Source organism: Dama dama, chromosome 20, assembly GCF_033118175.1.
Source record: "Dama dama isolate Ldn47 chromosome 20, ASM3311817v1, whole genome shotgun sequence".
Taxonomy (NCBI): domain Eukaryota; kingdom Metazoa; phylum Chordata; class Mammalia; order Artiodactyla; family Cervidae; genus Dama; species Dama dama.
In genome coordinates this window covers 35,591,803-35,606,621 of record NC_083700.1, presented here as the reverse complement: position 1 = coordinate 35,606,621, position 14,819 = coordinate 35,591,803, and the positions used below count along the sequence as shown (strand labels likewise).

The 14,819-nt window shown below is 42.9% G+C and overlaps 1 protein-coding gene across 1 annotated transcript in view; it reads right to left on the bottom strand.

The window, feature by feature from the left end:
• Positions 1 to 14,285, bottom strand: part of LOC133074520 (mitochondrial adenyl nucleotide antiporter SLC25A24-like) — a 77,807-nt gene extending 63,522 nt beyond the window's left edge. Inside the window, exons 1-2 of the mRNA XM_061168443.1 lie at positions 14,109 to 14,285; positions 3,876 to 3,884 (exon numbers count right to left, since the gene is read on the bottom strand). Coding sequence (XP_061024426.1) covers positions 3,876 to 3,884; positions 14,109 to 14,285 — 186 coding nt within the window. The remainder of the gene's footprint in view (positions 1 to 3,875; positions 3,885 to 14,108) is intronic.
• Between the last annotated feature and the right edge of the window lie 534 nt (positions 14,286 to 14,819).

Below are 14,819 nucleotides of genomic sequence, written 5' to 3'. Positions count from 1 at the left end.
ATTAATTCTGTAGGTAGTATTTCCCAGTAAGTGGGATGATATATGGGGCTTACATGGAAACAATATTAACATTAAATCATGGTGAGAAAATTATTCATATTTAATTGCCTTCCAACCCTTCTGATTACATCACGGAGAATATCTGTTTGGAGCCAATATGTCTCAATACTTTCCAACTTTAAAAAAATCCAAGAATAGTAGCAACCCCTTGCCCCATCTTCTGCACTTTCAGTTGTTGTTGTTCAGTCACTAAATCATGTGCCACTCTGCAATCCCATGGACTGCAGCACACCAGGCTCCTCTGTCCTCCACTATCTCCTGGAGTTTGCTCAAATTCATGTCCATTGAGTCAGTGATGCTATTGGACCATCTTATCCTCTGCTGCTGCCTTCTCCTTGTGCCTTCAATCTTCCCCAGCATCAAGGTCTTTTCCAATGAGTTGACTCTTTGCATCAGCTGGCCAAAGTATTGAAGCTTCCGCATCAGTGCTTCCAATGAATATCCAGGGTTCATTTCCTTTGGGATAGACTGGTTTAGTCTCCTTGCAGTCTAAGGGACTCTCAACAGTCTTGTCCAGCACCACAATTTGAAAGCATCAATTCTTCAGTGTTCAGTCTTCTTTATGGTTCAACTGTGATATCTGTACATGACTACTGGAAAAACCACAGCTTTGACTATATGCACCTTTGTCGGCAAAGTGATTTCTCTGCTTTTTAAAACACTGTCTAGGTTTGTCCTAGCTTTCCTTCCAAGGAGCAAGTGTCTTTTAATTTCATGGCCGCAGTCACCATCCACAGGGATTTTGGAGCCCAAGAAAATAAAATCTGTCACTGTTTCTACTTTTTTCCCTTCTATCTGCCATGAAGTGATGGCACCGGGTGCCATGAGCTTAGTTTTTTTAATGTTAAGTTTCAAGCTGGCTTTTTCACTCTCCTCTTTCACCCTCATCAAGAAGCTCTTTAGTTCCTCTTCACTTTCTGCCATTAGAGTGGCATCATCTGCATATCTGAGGTTGTTGATATTTTTCAATTTTGTTACCCATGGTCAACTGTAGTCTGAAAATATTAAATGAAAAATTCCAGATAAAATAATAAATTTTAGATTAAGCACCGTTCTGAGTAGTGTGATGAAATCTCACTCCATCAGGTTCCATCCTGCCCAGGATGTGAATTATCCCTTTGCCCAGATATCCCACTCCTTATTCACTTACTAGCCATCAATCTAGATTATCATGTTGCCTGTCATAGTATCACAGTTCTTATGTTCGAATAACACTTATTTTACTTAGTAGTGGCCCCAAAACACAAGAGTAGTAATGCTGAAATTTTGGATATGCCCAAGAGATGCCATTGGAGAAGGAAATGGCAACCCACTCCAGTACTCTTGTCTGGAAAATCCCATGGACAGGGGAGTCTGGCAGGCTACAGTCCATGGGGTCGCAAAGAGTCAGACATGACTGAGCAAGTTTACTTTTACTAAGAGATGCCATAAAATGCTTCCTTTAAGTAAAAAGGGGAAAGTTCTTGACTAATAAGGAAAGAAAAAAAAAACCTGTATACTGAGGTTGCTAAGATCTACAGTACAAATGAATTTTCTATCAGTAAAACTGTGAAGAAGGAAAAAGAAGTTCATGCTAGTTTTGCTGTCACACCTGAAACCGCAAAAGTTACGACCATAGTGTGTGGTAAGTGCTTAGTTAAGACAGAAAAAACATTAAATTGTACAGTACAATATTCTGAGAGAAAGGCCATATTCATAACTTTGTTTTAAATTACTTTATTTAACTATACTCAATTTACAATATTGTGTTAGTTTCACGCATACAACTTTAGATACTTTTCCATTACAGGTATTACAGGATATTAAATACAGATCCTGTGCTAAATAAATAACTAAATCCTGTTTATCTGTTTTATATATAAGGGTTGCTGCTGCTGCTAAGTCGCTTCAGTTGTGTCCAACTCTGTGCAACCCCATAGACAGCAGCCCACAAGGCTCCTCCGTCCATGGGATTTTCCAGGCAAGAGTACTGGAGTGGGTTGCCATTGCCTTCTCCAATATATAATGGTATGTAACTATTAATCCCATACTCCTAATTTACCCCCCACCCTAAATTTTCCCCTTTGGTAACCATAAGTGTGTTTTCTGTCTGTGAGTTTGCTTCTGTTTTCCAAATAAGTTCACCTGTATTATTATTTTTAGATTCCATATATAAGTGATACCACATAATACTTGTTTTTTCTCTGCCTGACTCACTTCACTTAGTATGATAATCTCTAGGTCCATCTGTGCAGTGCTCGGTTGCTCAGTTGAGTCCGACTCTTTAGCGACCTCATGGACATAGCCCACCAGGCTCCTCTGTCCCAGGGATTTCCCAGGCAAGAATACTGGAGTAGCTTGCCGTTTCCTCCTCCAGGGGATCTTTCCAACCCAGGGATCAAATCCGCGTCTTCTGCTTCTCTTGCACTGCAAGCGGATTCTCTACCATTGAGCCGCTGGGGAAGCCCATGATCCATCTATGTTGTTGCAAATGGCATATTTCATTCATTTTATGTTTGAGTAATATTCCATTATATATGTACCATATCCTCTTTATCCATTCATCTGTTGACACTAAGGTTGCTTCCATGTTCTAGCTTTTGTAAATAGTACTTCCATGAACACAGAGGTGCATACATCTTTTCAAATTAGAGTTTTTGTCTTTCCCAGATATATGCCCTGGAGTGGGGTTGCTGGATCATATCATAACTCTATTTTTAGTTTTTTTTTTTTTCCTTAGGGAGGTAGAAGGGGTGGGAGTATTTTTAGTTTTTTAAGGAAACTTCGTACTGTTTTATATAGTGGTCCACAAATTTAACAGTGTAGGATGGTTCCCTTTTCTCCACACTCTTTCCAGCATTTATTATTTATACTTTTTGATGATGGTCATTCTGGCTGGTATGAGGTGATACCTTATTGTAGCTTTGATTTGCATCTCTCTTAGCAGGGCTTCCCTGGTGGCTCAGATGGTAAAGAATCCACCTGCAATGCAGGAGACCTGGGTTCGATTCCTGAGTTGGGAAGATCCCCTGGAGGAGGGCATGGCAACCTACTCCAGTATTCTTACCTGGAGAATCCCCATGGACAAAGGAACCTGGCAGGCTACAGTCCGTGGAGTCACAAAAAGTTGGACATGACTGAGCAACTAAGCACAATAATTAGCAATCACATTCTCATAACTTTTATTACAGTATATTGTTATAATTGTTCTATATTTTATCATTGAAAAAGTGAAAGTGCTGGTCGTTCAGTTGTATGATTCTGGTGCATATTTTATGCTTATTTTAGACCAGGGAAATGACATTAGACAAAAAGCAAATTTGAACAATTTTCTTATTAAGAGTTCAAAATGAGTCATAAGGCAAGCAGAGACAACTTGCAACATCAACAATGCATTTGGCCCAGGAACTGCTAATGAACGTACAGCGCAGTGGTGGTTCAAGAAGTTTTGCAAAGGAGATGAGAGCCTTAAAGATGAGGAACACAGTGGCTGGCCATCGGAAGTTGACAATGACCAACTGAGACGATCATTGAAGCTGATCCTCTTACAACTACATGAGAAGTTACCGAAGAACTCAATGTCGACCATTTGTTGGTCATTCAGCATATGAAGCAAAAAAAAAAAAACAAAAAACCCTGTATAATCCAGCACACCTTTCCTCATCAGAGAAGGATATAATATAGGGACCAAAGCCCCAACTTGGAGTGCCCTTTGTGTTGTACCTCACTCCTGATGTCTAGCATGTCTATCACAGCATCCTGGTCCTCACACATTCCTCAGAGATACAACCAACAACAAGGTACACACCTATATTAAATTGCTCGAGGTTACAAACTTCCTCCATCTTGACAAATCCCTTAGTTAAAATCAGTCTTCACCTTATAAGACCTCTTAGCAGACCTCTCGGTCCTATGTAATAACTCCCTCCTTGAGATATTTGACTCACATTGGCTCCCAAGAGATCACACACTCCTGATTTCCTTTCACTTTATTAAGTGCTGCTTTTCAGAGTTGTACATTGGCTCTTCCTGATCTCAAAATGTTGCAGTGATCCAGTGTTCAGTCCTCAGACCACTTCTCTATGTACACCTTCTAGACAATCTCATCCAGTATCAAAGCTTTGCATATATAATGCTGATGACTTACATCTCTAACCCTGACACCTCCTCAGAGATTCAGGCTCAAATACAAAACTACTATTTGATATATCCGCTTGGATGTTTAAAAGAAACCTCCAATGTCCACACTAAGAACTCTTTATTAACCACTTATCCTACCTCACTACTCTCCAATTCTGCCTGATTTTAGCAAACAGCACCATTATCCATTCATTTTTTCAAATTGAAAATCCTGGAGTCATTCTTTTTTTTTCCATTTATTTTTATCAGTTGGAGGCTAATTACTTTACAATATTGAATCCATCTGCAATGTTGGAGTCATTCTTGACTTCCTCTTATACCTCACAGTCCAAATCCAATTAACCAATGAATCCTATCAGCATTACTTTCAAAATTTATCACTCTAGTAAATTCTATAGTGCACTGCCCACCAATCCCCCTCAGGACTGAGAGTAGCTGTCAGTATTAACAACTGACAGCTCTCAGTTGAGTTCCTCCCTTCATGTCACCCTGGGCTGAAAAGATTCACCTTGCCTAAAGTCATTCCCTAGGAGCAACCCACATTCAATAAACGGGGGAGGGGGTGAAGAAGGCAGCGGACAGGTAACAAAGGCCTGGTCTTGCTGCCTCAAGATGGGACAACTCTTTTTTTTAATATTTATTTGTTTCTTTATTTGCTGCAAGAGATCTTTGATCTTTCAGACTCTCTATTTGCAGTGCGCAGGCTTAGTTGCTCCACAGCATGTAGGATCTTAGTTCCCTGACCAGGGATCAAACCCACAATCCCCATACTGCATGGTGGATTCTTAACCACTGGACCACCAGGGATGTCCCAAGATATCACAATTCTTAAGGGCCTATGTAATAACTCCCTCCTTGAGATATTTGACTCACATTGGCTCCCAAGGAACTCTCAAGATCCAGAGTTCCTCTTGAATTGTCTGAAGCCTCTATTGTAATTCCATCACAGTTCAACTTCTCCCTCTGTCCACTCCTGCTTCCGCCAGCCCTCTCAGGTACTGTCCCTAGGAGCACTTCCCAATAAACTTCTCAAGAATGAATCTGAGTAGTAGAGGCAGCTCTTATGGAATACAACCTATGGCAGCTGGTACCACAAATGGTCTTAGGATGCTGACTGCGCACAAAACATCATCACTGGTGGTAGATGATGAACTGGGATGGGAAGAGAATGCACTGGCTAATTATAAAAACTATATAATTGGATGGATGTTGATGGAAGCATCACTGCACTAGAGAAAAACAATGAAAGGCTGAGAATAATACAGCACCAAAAACGGGGTATATACATACCATGGAATATTCATCAGCCTTAAAAAGGAATGATTCTAACATATGCTACAACATAGAGGGAAGGGAAGGGAAGGGAAGTGAAAGTCACTCAGTCGTGTCCAACTCTTATGTGACCCCACACACTATACAGTCCATGGAATTCTGTAGGCCAGAATACTGGAGTGGGTAGCCGTTCCCTTCCAGGGGATCTTCCCAACCCAGGAATCAAACCCAGGTCTCCTGCTTTGCAGGCAGATTCTTTACCAGCTGAGCCACCAGAGAAGATACATGGATGGATAGTGAGGATATTATGCTAAGTGAAGTAAGTCAGTCACAAAAAGACAAATACTGTATGATTCCACTTCCATGAAATACACAGAGTCGTCAGAATAATAGAGACAAAAAATAGAATGGTGACTGTCAAGGCCAGGAAGAAGGAGGCAATGAGGAGTTACCGTTTAATGGGTGTAGAGTTTCCATTTTAAAGATGGAAGAGTTCCTGATGGATAGTGGTGATAATTGCACATATGAATATTATTATCAAATGTATTTAATATAATTAAATATTAAATGTATTCAATATAAAAATTAAATACAAACATTAACAAAGCTAGTGGAGGTAATGGAAATCCAGTTGAGCTATTTCAAATTCTAAAATATGATGCTGTGAAAGTGCTGTACTCAATATGTCAGCAAATTTGGAAAACTCAACAGTGGCCAGAGGATTGGAAAAGATCAGTTTTCATTCCAATCGCAAAGAAAGACAATGTCAAAGAATGCTCAAACTACCGCACAATTGCACTTATCTCACACACTAGCAAAGTAATGTTCAAAATTCTCCAAGCCAGGCTTTAGCAATACGTGAACCGTGAACTTCCAGATGTTCAAGCTGGTTTTAGAAAAGGCAGAGGAACCAGAGATCAAATTGCCAACATCTATTGATCATCAAAAAGGCAAGAAAGTTCCAAAAACACATCTATTTCTGCTTTATTGACTATGCCAAAGCCTTGACTGTGTGGATCACAATAAACTGTGGAAAATTCTGAAAGAGATGGGAATACCAGACCACCTGACCTGCCTCTTGAGAAACCTGTATGCAGGTCAGGAAGCAACAGTTAGAACTGGACATGGACCAACAGCCTGGTTCCAAATAGGAAAAAGAGTACGTCAAGGCTGTATATTGTCTCCCTGCTTATTTAACTTATAGGTAGAGTACATCATGAGAAACACTGGGCTGGATGAAGCACAAGCTGGAATCAAGATTGCTGGGGAAAATATGAATAACCTCATATACTCAGATGACACCATCCTATTGCAGAAAGTGAAGAAGTAAAGAGCCTCTTGATGAAGGTGAAAGAGGACAGTGAAAAAGTTGGCTTAAAGCTCAACATTCAGAAAACTAAGATCATGGGATCCGGTCCCATCACTTCATGGCAAATAGATGGGGAAACAGTGGAAACGGTGTCTGACTTTATTTTGGGGGGCTCCAAAATCACTGCATATGGTGGATGCAGCCATGAAATTAAAAGACGCTTACTCCTTGGAAGAAAAGTTATGACCAACCTACACAGCATATTAAAAAGCAGAGACATTACTTTGCCAAAAAAAGGTCTGTCTAGTCAAGCCTATGGTTTTTCCAGTGGTCATGTATGGATGTAAGAGTTGGACTATGACGAAAGCTGAACGCCGAAGAACTGATGCTTTTGAACTGTGGTTTTGGAGAAGGCTCTTGAGAGTCCCTTGGACTGCAAGGCGATCCAACCAGTCCATCCCAAAGGAGATCAGTCCTGGGTGTTCATTGGAAGGACTGATGTTGAAGCTGAAACTCCAATACTTTTGCCACCTGATGCGAAGAGCTGACTCATTTGAAAAGACCCTGATGCTGGGAAACATTGAGGGCAGGAGGAAAGGGGGATGACAGAGGATGAGATGGTTGAATGGCATCACTGACTCAATGGACACAAGTTTGGGTAAATTCCCGGAGTTGGTGATAGATAGGAAGGCCAAGCGTGCTGCGGTTCATGGGGTCGCAAAGAGTCAGACACGACTGAGCGACTGAACTGAACTGAATATAAAAATGTATTTTATACCCATTTGAATGCAAAGTTCCAAAGAACAGCAAGGAGAGATAAGAAAGCCTTCCTCAATGACCAATGCACAACGCAAAGTAATAGAGGAAAACAATGGAACTGGAAAGACTAGAGATCTCGTCAAGAAAATTAGAGATACCAAAGGAACATTTCATGCAAAGATGGGCACAATAAAGGACAGAAATGGTATAAACCTAACAGAAGCAGAAGATATTAAGAAGAGGTGGCAAGAACACACACAAGAACTATACAAAAAATATTTTCATGACCCAGATAACCATGATGGTATTGAAGAGGAAAAGTTAAAATTTTACATAACCTCCTGCTCATTCTGCCTTTGTAACTCAGCTTGCTCCTTACAAAGTCTGGATCACGTAGGTCATGTAGTCTATGAAAGTGGGGACTTACAATACTAGGAACTGGAGCTTATCTCACTCACCCTTGTCCTGCTCTTTGCAATTGCCTAGCCCCTGCAAACCTGCTTAAACATGCCTGTCCATGTAAAGGTCAGGCATCCCCCTTCCCATCTTGACTGCTGGTTCCTGTGTGGGTGAAACCCCTTAGTTTAAACCAGCCTATTAGCAGCTAGTGTTGCCCACTATAGTCTGTCTATAAAAATTCTGTAATCCTTTAGTTCAGGGCTTAGAGCTTGAAGGGTTAACTCCCCTGGGCCCGCAGGCATAATAAACCTGAGTTCTCCAACTCTCTGAGTGTGCTGCTTGGTTTCTCTAGTACTGGTTTCTGCAACAGTGTGACCACTCACCTAGAGCCAGACATCGTAGCATGCAAAGTTAAGTGGGCCTTAGAAAGCATCTCTACGAACAAAGTTAGTGGACGTGATGGAATTCCACTTGAGCTATTTCAAATACTAAAAGATGATGCTGTGAAAGTGCTGCACTCAATATGTCAGCAAATTTGGAAAACTCAGCAGTAGCCACAGGACTGAAAAGGTCGATTTTCATTCCAATTCCAAAGAAAGGAAATGCCAAAGAATGTTCAAACTACCGCACAATTGCATTCATCTCACACGCTAGCAAAGTAATACTCAAAATCCTCCAAACCAGACTTGAACAGTATGTGAATTGCGAACTTCCAAATGTTCAAGCTGGTTTTAGAAAATGCAGAGGAACCAGAGATAAATTTGCCAACATCAATTGGATCATAGAAAAAGCAAGAGAGTTCCAGAAAAACATCTACTTCTGCTTCATTGACTATGCCAAAGCCTTTTACTGTGTGGATCACAACAAACTGTGAAAAATTCTTTAAGGAGATGGGAATATCAGACCACCTTACCTGCCTCCTGAGAAATCTGTATGCAGGTCAAGAAGCAACAGTTAGAACTGTACATAGAACAACAGACTGGTTCCAAATCAGGAAAGGAGTACATCAAGGCTGCATATTGTCACCCTGTTTATTTAACATATGCAAAGTACATGATGTGAAATGCTGGGCTGGATGAAACACAAGCTAGAATCAAGACTGTCGGGAGGAATATCAATAACCTCAGATATGCAGATGACACCACCCTACTGCAGAAAGTGAAGAAGAACTAAAGAGCCTCTTAATTACATTGAAAGGTGAGAGTGAAAATGTTGGCTTAAAATTCAACATTCAGAAAACTAAGATCATGGCATCTGGTGCCATCACTTCATGGCAAATGGATGGGGAAACAATGGAAACAATGAGAGACTTTATTTTGTGGGGCACCAAAATCACTGCAGATGGTGACTGCAGCCATGAAATTGAAAGATGCTTTCTTCTTGGAAGAAAAGCTATGACCAACCTAGACAACATATTTAAAAGCAGAGACATTACTTTGCCAACAAAGGTCCATCTAGTCAAAGCTATGGTTTTTCCAGAAGTCATGTATGGATGTGAGAATTGGACTATAAAGAAAGCTGAGTGCCAAAGAATTGATGCTTTTGAATGGTAGTGTTGGAGAAGACTCTTGAGAGTCCCTTAGACTGCAAGGAGATCCAACCAGTCTGTCCTAAAGGAAATCAGTCCTGGGTGTTCATTGGAAGGACTGACACTGAAGCAGAAACTCCAATACTTTGGCCAACTGATGCAAAGAACTGACCCATCAGAAAAGACCCTGATTCTGGGAAAGACTGAAGGCAGGAGGAGAAGGAGACAACAGAGGATGAGATGGTTGGATGGCATCACCAACTCGATGGACAGGAGTTTGAATAAGCTCCAGAAGTTGGTGATGGACAGGGAAGCCTGCCATGCTGCAGTCTGTGGGGTCACAAGAGTCAGACACAACTGAGTGACTGAACTGAACTGATTTAATACCACTGAACTGTACACTTAAAAGTGGTTTAAGATGCTAAATTTTATAATACATGAATTTTTATCACCATTTTAAAAATTGGAAAAAAACCAGTATTACTTCCTAACAGCAGAGATTAGTACTATTCCTAAAGACTTACTAAGAAATTCAGGGGTGTGGTCCCCACCACTTAACTCACTGGTATAAGCCCTACGAAAGCTAGATGAGGAGGAGGATGACAGTGGATGACTTCAAACTCAACCAAGTAGCAGACAAGTTAACTGTAGCTCTATATCCAGATGTGGTATTTACTAGAGCAGACTAACACAGCCTCAAGGACATAGCATACAGCCATTGATCTGATGAATGCACAGTTTTCCATTTACCAAGAAGGATAACCAGAAGCAGTTGACATTCATGTGGGATGGGCAATAAATACGTTTAAATCTCCCACCTTCTGTCATAAAGGGAACTGGTCCAACTACACATTCATAGAACAGCATGCTGGTCCTCTACATTGATGAAAACATGTTAAACAGACTTGGTAAACAAGAAGTAGCAATATGTTGGAAGCCTTGGTAAGATATATGCCTCCAGAGAATGAGAAATAATAAAGTCAATAAAGATTAAGGGGTCTACCACATCAATTAAGTATTTCTAAAACCAGTGGTCTGGGGTATGTCAGGATATATCCCACCACCATCGTCAAAATAAAAGGGAAGTGACTGTATCTCATACCTCCCTAAGAAGGAAACACAACATCTGAGGCTTCTGAGTTCTGGAGGTAATGTATTTCAAGATTGAGAAAACTGCTCTGACTCACTTCTGAGAACCAGGAAAGGCTAACAGCATTCTTTGGGGACCATAATGGGCAAGAGCTCTTCAACATGTCCTAGTTATAGAGCAAGTGGCCCTGCCTCTTGGGCCACATGACCCAGCAGACTCTATGGCATTGAAAGTATCAGAAGAATGAAAAGATATTATGAGAGGTTTACAGTGAGCCCCCAAAGGAGAGTCTGCAGGAGAAAACTGTAACAGTTCCTGACATGCTATGGGGCCCTGGTAGAAACAAAGTGCTTAAATATGGTACTTCAAATGATTACCCAGGGCTTCCCTAGTGGCTCAGTGGTGAAGAATCTGCCTGCCAATGCAGGAGACACAGGTTTGATCCCTGGACCAGGAAGGAGGAGCCCACAAGCTACAGAGCAACTGAGTCCAGGCACCACACCTATTCAGCCTGTGCTCTAGAGCCCGGGAACTCCAACTACCAGAGCCCAGGTGCCCTAGAGCCCATGCTCTGCAACAAGAGAAGCCACTGCAACTAGAAGCCTGCATACCACAACTAGAGAGTAGCCCCCACTCGCTGCAACTAGAGAAAAGCCCACGCAGCAATGAAGACCTAGCACAGCCAAATTAAATATAAATGTAAAAAAAAAAAAAAAGATGTTAAAAAAAAATAATAACAAAATTAAAATGAACACACAGCCACGGTTGACTATCATGAGTTGGGTTCTATCAGATTCACCAAGTCATAAGTTTTGGTGAGTCCAGGAGCAATCTACATAATAGAAGAGAACATCTGAGATCAAGAACAAGCAGAACCAGAGTGCAAACAAAACAAAGAATGGTTCGGATCTCCAAGCTTCACCACTGTTATACCATCACCTCTCTTTAAACTCATTCCTATAAATACAAGGAAGTTCATTATTACCAGCCAACACAGGTGGAAAAAGGATGAGCTTGGTCCTTGGATCGGTTTCTGAGTATGTGAATGCAAACTGAAAATAGCTTGATGTGCACTATAATACCATTCAAGAACAGTCAAAAAAAAAAAAAAAAACAGTCCAGAAAGACAGCAATAAGGGGAAAGAGAGAAGAATGTTAAGTTGTGTACCTGATCACTTTATGTAGAAAGAGCAGAGAACAGAAATAACAATGTATAGAGACTTGTGGACAGTGGTGAGTAGCTTGTTTGGACGATCAGTAGCCTGGCAAGAAAAAGATTAAAAGATCAGAGACACAGAGATCTGGGGAGTATGCAAGAGGATGGATCTATGGGAGTGAACACAAAGTAAAAATATTTTCATTTTGTACAGTTGCTACTGTGGAAAAGGTACAAAATAACCAAGTAGATACAGTGACCCAGTCAGCTGAAGTCAGCCACACTCTCTCATCAGCTGACATAACGAACAGCAGTACTGACACAGTAGACTCAGGGATGGAACAGCCATGGTGGTAGAGATAGACGCCATCATGGATGCATATCCATCAGTATGGGTTCCACTTTCCAAGCCTAATATCACTACTGATGCTTCCAAATGCCCAACCTACTGCCATCAGAGACTGAAGCACATACATAAATAACATCATCCTTTCAGGGAACCTACCAGCCACCGAGCAGCAAGTCCATTACCCTGAAGCTATTCTATCCTGAAAGGTACAGTGTTTCATCTTCACTGGAATTGACATACTCTAAGTATGTGTTTGCCTTACTTGCCTGCAGAGCCTCAGCTGGCAGGACAATCCAACAGTAAACGGTGTTTGATTTCACAACATGTATATATAAAGTACACTGCACTGGACCAAATGTCCTATTATACTCCAAAGGGGCCATATAATGTTAACAGGACCCACCAGGCCTATCACATAAAGTACTAACCAGAAGCTGCTGGCCTGCTGTACAGACAGAACAAATAAGTGGTGCTCTTCCAAGTGAGGGCTTAAAGGTAATACCTTTCATGAGTGGCATACCATTTTCAAAGACACAGTGTACATACTAAAGCAGTATTCATGCTAATGTTCCTATATTCCTACCCCTCCTCTCTGATTCCTACCTCCCTCTCAGGTTTATTCTCTGATATCCCTTCTCAGGTAAGCAGAAGCCTAGCACACTTGACAGACTGAGGTACAGGGTCCTGGAACTCTGCCCTAAGGATGTATAACCAGAGACTGTCCTAAGAAACAAGATCCAGGGACAAAAGAAAAATAAACCCAAGGAGACAGTTTGCTTGCCATCAATCTGAAAAGACTAAGCAGAGTGGGAGGATATAGGATTGAGATGAGATAATCAAACCAGAGCAATACATTTTTGGAGTACAGAACTCAAGGAATTTCCTGAGCCATGGGAACCATTTGGACCTCTAATACACACATACACATACACACACATAACACACACACACACACACACACATCTCACTGGCAGAAAGCTGAACACGTAGGTTAATATCAGAAGACTGTTTTGCACTGGAAATAAAATGATTGTTTTCTCTTGGTTTTCTGAAACTTTCATCTAAACAGTTTTTAAATAATCAAGTCAATATTCATCTAGAGAAGAAAGGCATCCCTAATTTAGGCAAAGTACTAAAACAATCATGTGAAGAGTAAACCCATGGATCAAGGTCTGACTCCCCTTCGGTCTTTGGTGTGGGATCACAGCTCTGGGAACCCAGGTGTGCCTGTCATTTGAAGACGCCTGTGAAGCATGAATCGTAGGTGGTGAATGACTAGAGAAAAGATAAAGTCTTTGACTTCTGCATTGGCAAAGGCTAATGAGGCCTGTGAAATCCTGTGCCAGTTCAGTAAATGGTGAATGAGTCACCAGAAACCAAATCAGCATCTTCCAAAAACCCCAAGAGGAGGTTCTGGTGTTTGTTCAAAGTGATCACTTTAAGAAGATGGAGACGGTATTTTGCTGGGCTACCTTTTCCCTCCTGAGAGGCTCACGTAAGTTATGCCCACCCAGGACCCTTGGAAGCGCCTCTGGAAAAGGCAAGTCTGGATTTGAGACAGGCTAGGACCTGGGACCCTTTGCGGAAGTGCTTGCATTTTCCTGGACAAACATCTCCTGGAGCAACAAAATACAAAGAAACTATGAAGGACTAAAAATAACTAAGTGGATGCACCCTGGAACAAATTATGGACAGGGTACAAAAAGACAAAAAACCCAACCACCACCTCTGAAGAACCTAGAGCAAAAACAGAGATACTGCACAGGCCCCCATGCCAACGGGATGGGCAAACCACCTAAGCCACCCCTCCTGCCTGGTGCCCGAACACATTCCTACCCTAACCCCATAGTAGGAATCATCTTGCTCCCGCCTCTGGGAGCTAGTAAGGAAAACTGTTACTTGTTTACACTATATACCCTGTTGCAGCAGTGGCCCCAATAAAGCCTTGCCTGAATTTCCTGACTGACCTCTTATCAATTTTTATTGATTAGGGAAACCCAAGAATCCTGGTCCAGTAACACCTTTACCCTCTGCCCAGCACCTCTCCGGACCGGTGGGGCCACTCACCTCCCGGGCAAAAGAGGGGTTCCAGTTTTTCAGGCCCTCTTGGAGCTCCAAGATGTCCACCACGCCGTCCCCGTTGTGGTCCAGGCCTTGGAAAAGGGTCTTGTAGTGTAAGTAGTCTTCCTCGTCGGTGTGGCAGCTCGCCGCGGGCAGCACGAAGCCCCGCAGCCAGCGCAGCATGGTCCGGCCGGCGCTGCCGCCTCTCCTCCCGGCCCCAGCGAGGGCGACCCGCCGGCGGCCGCGCCACCTGCCGCCTCCGCGACGCCGCGGCTGCTCAGGGCTGCTCAGGGCTGCTCAGGTCCGCGCGGTCAGCCGGGCTGCCGCAACCGCCCGCCTCCAGCCACCGCGGGTCTCAGCCGCCTGAGGCGAGAGGGTCCGCGCCAGCGGCTCTCGGGCGTCGCTTGAAGAGCCTCGTGGGGGAGGCCCTGCCCGGGACGCCGCGGGAGCGTCCGCCCTCCCAGAAGTTGGAGGTGCCAAACGCGGCGGCCGGGACCTTCCAAGCCTAAGTCGACCTCGAGCCGAGCAGAGCTTGGGAGGGAGGAAGAACGCCTCCCTTGGGAGGGAGGAAGGCGTTCCTCCCCGCCCCCGGCGGCATCTAAAGAGCGCTCCGGCGTCAAGGATCTTCCCGGCAAACTCAGTGCATCTGGGGCAGCAGGCCAGTGAGTTGCTCTGACCTGCACCTCTGCTGAGAGCGCCCAGTGCCACAGCGTAGGT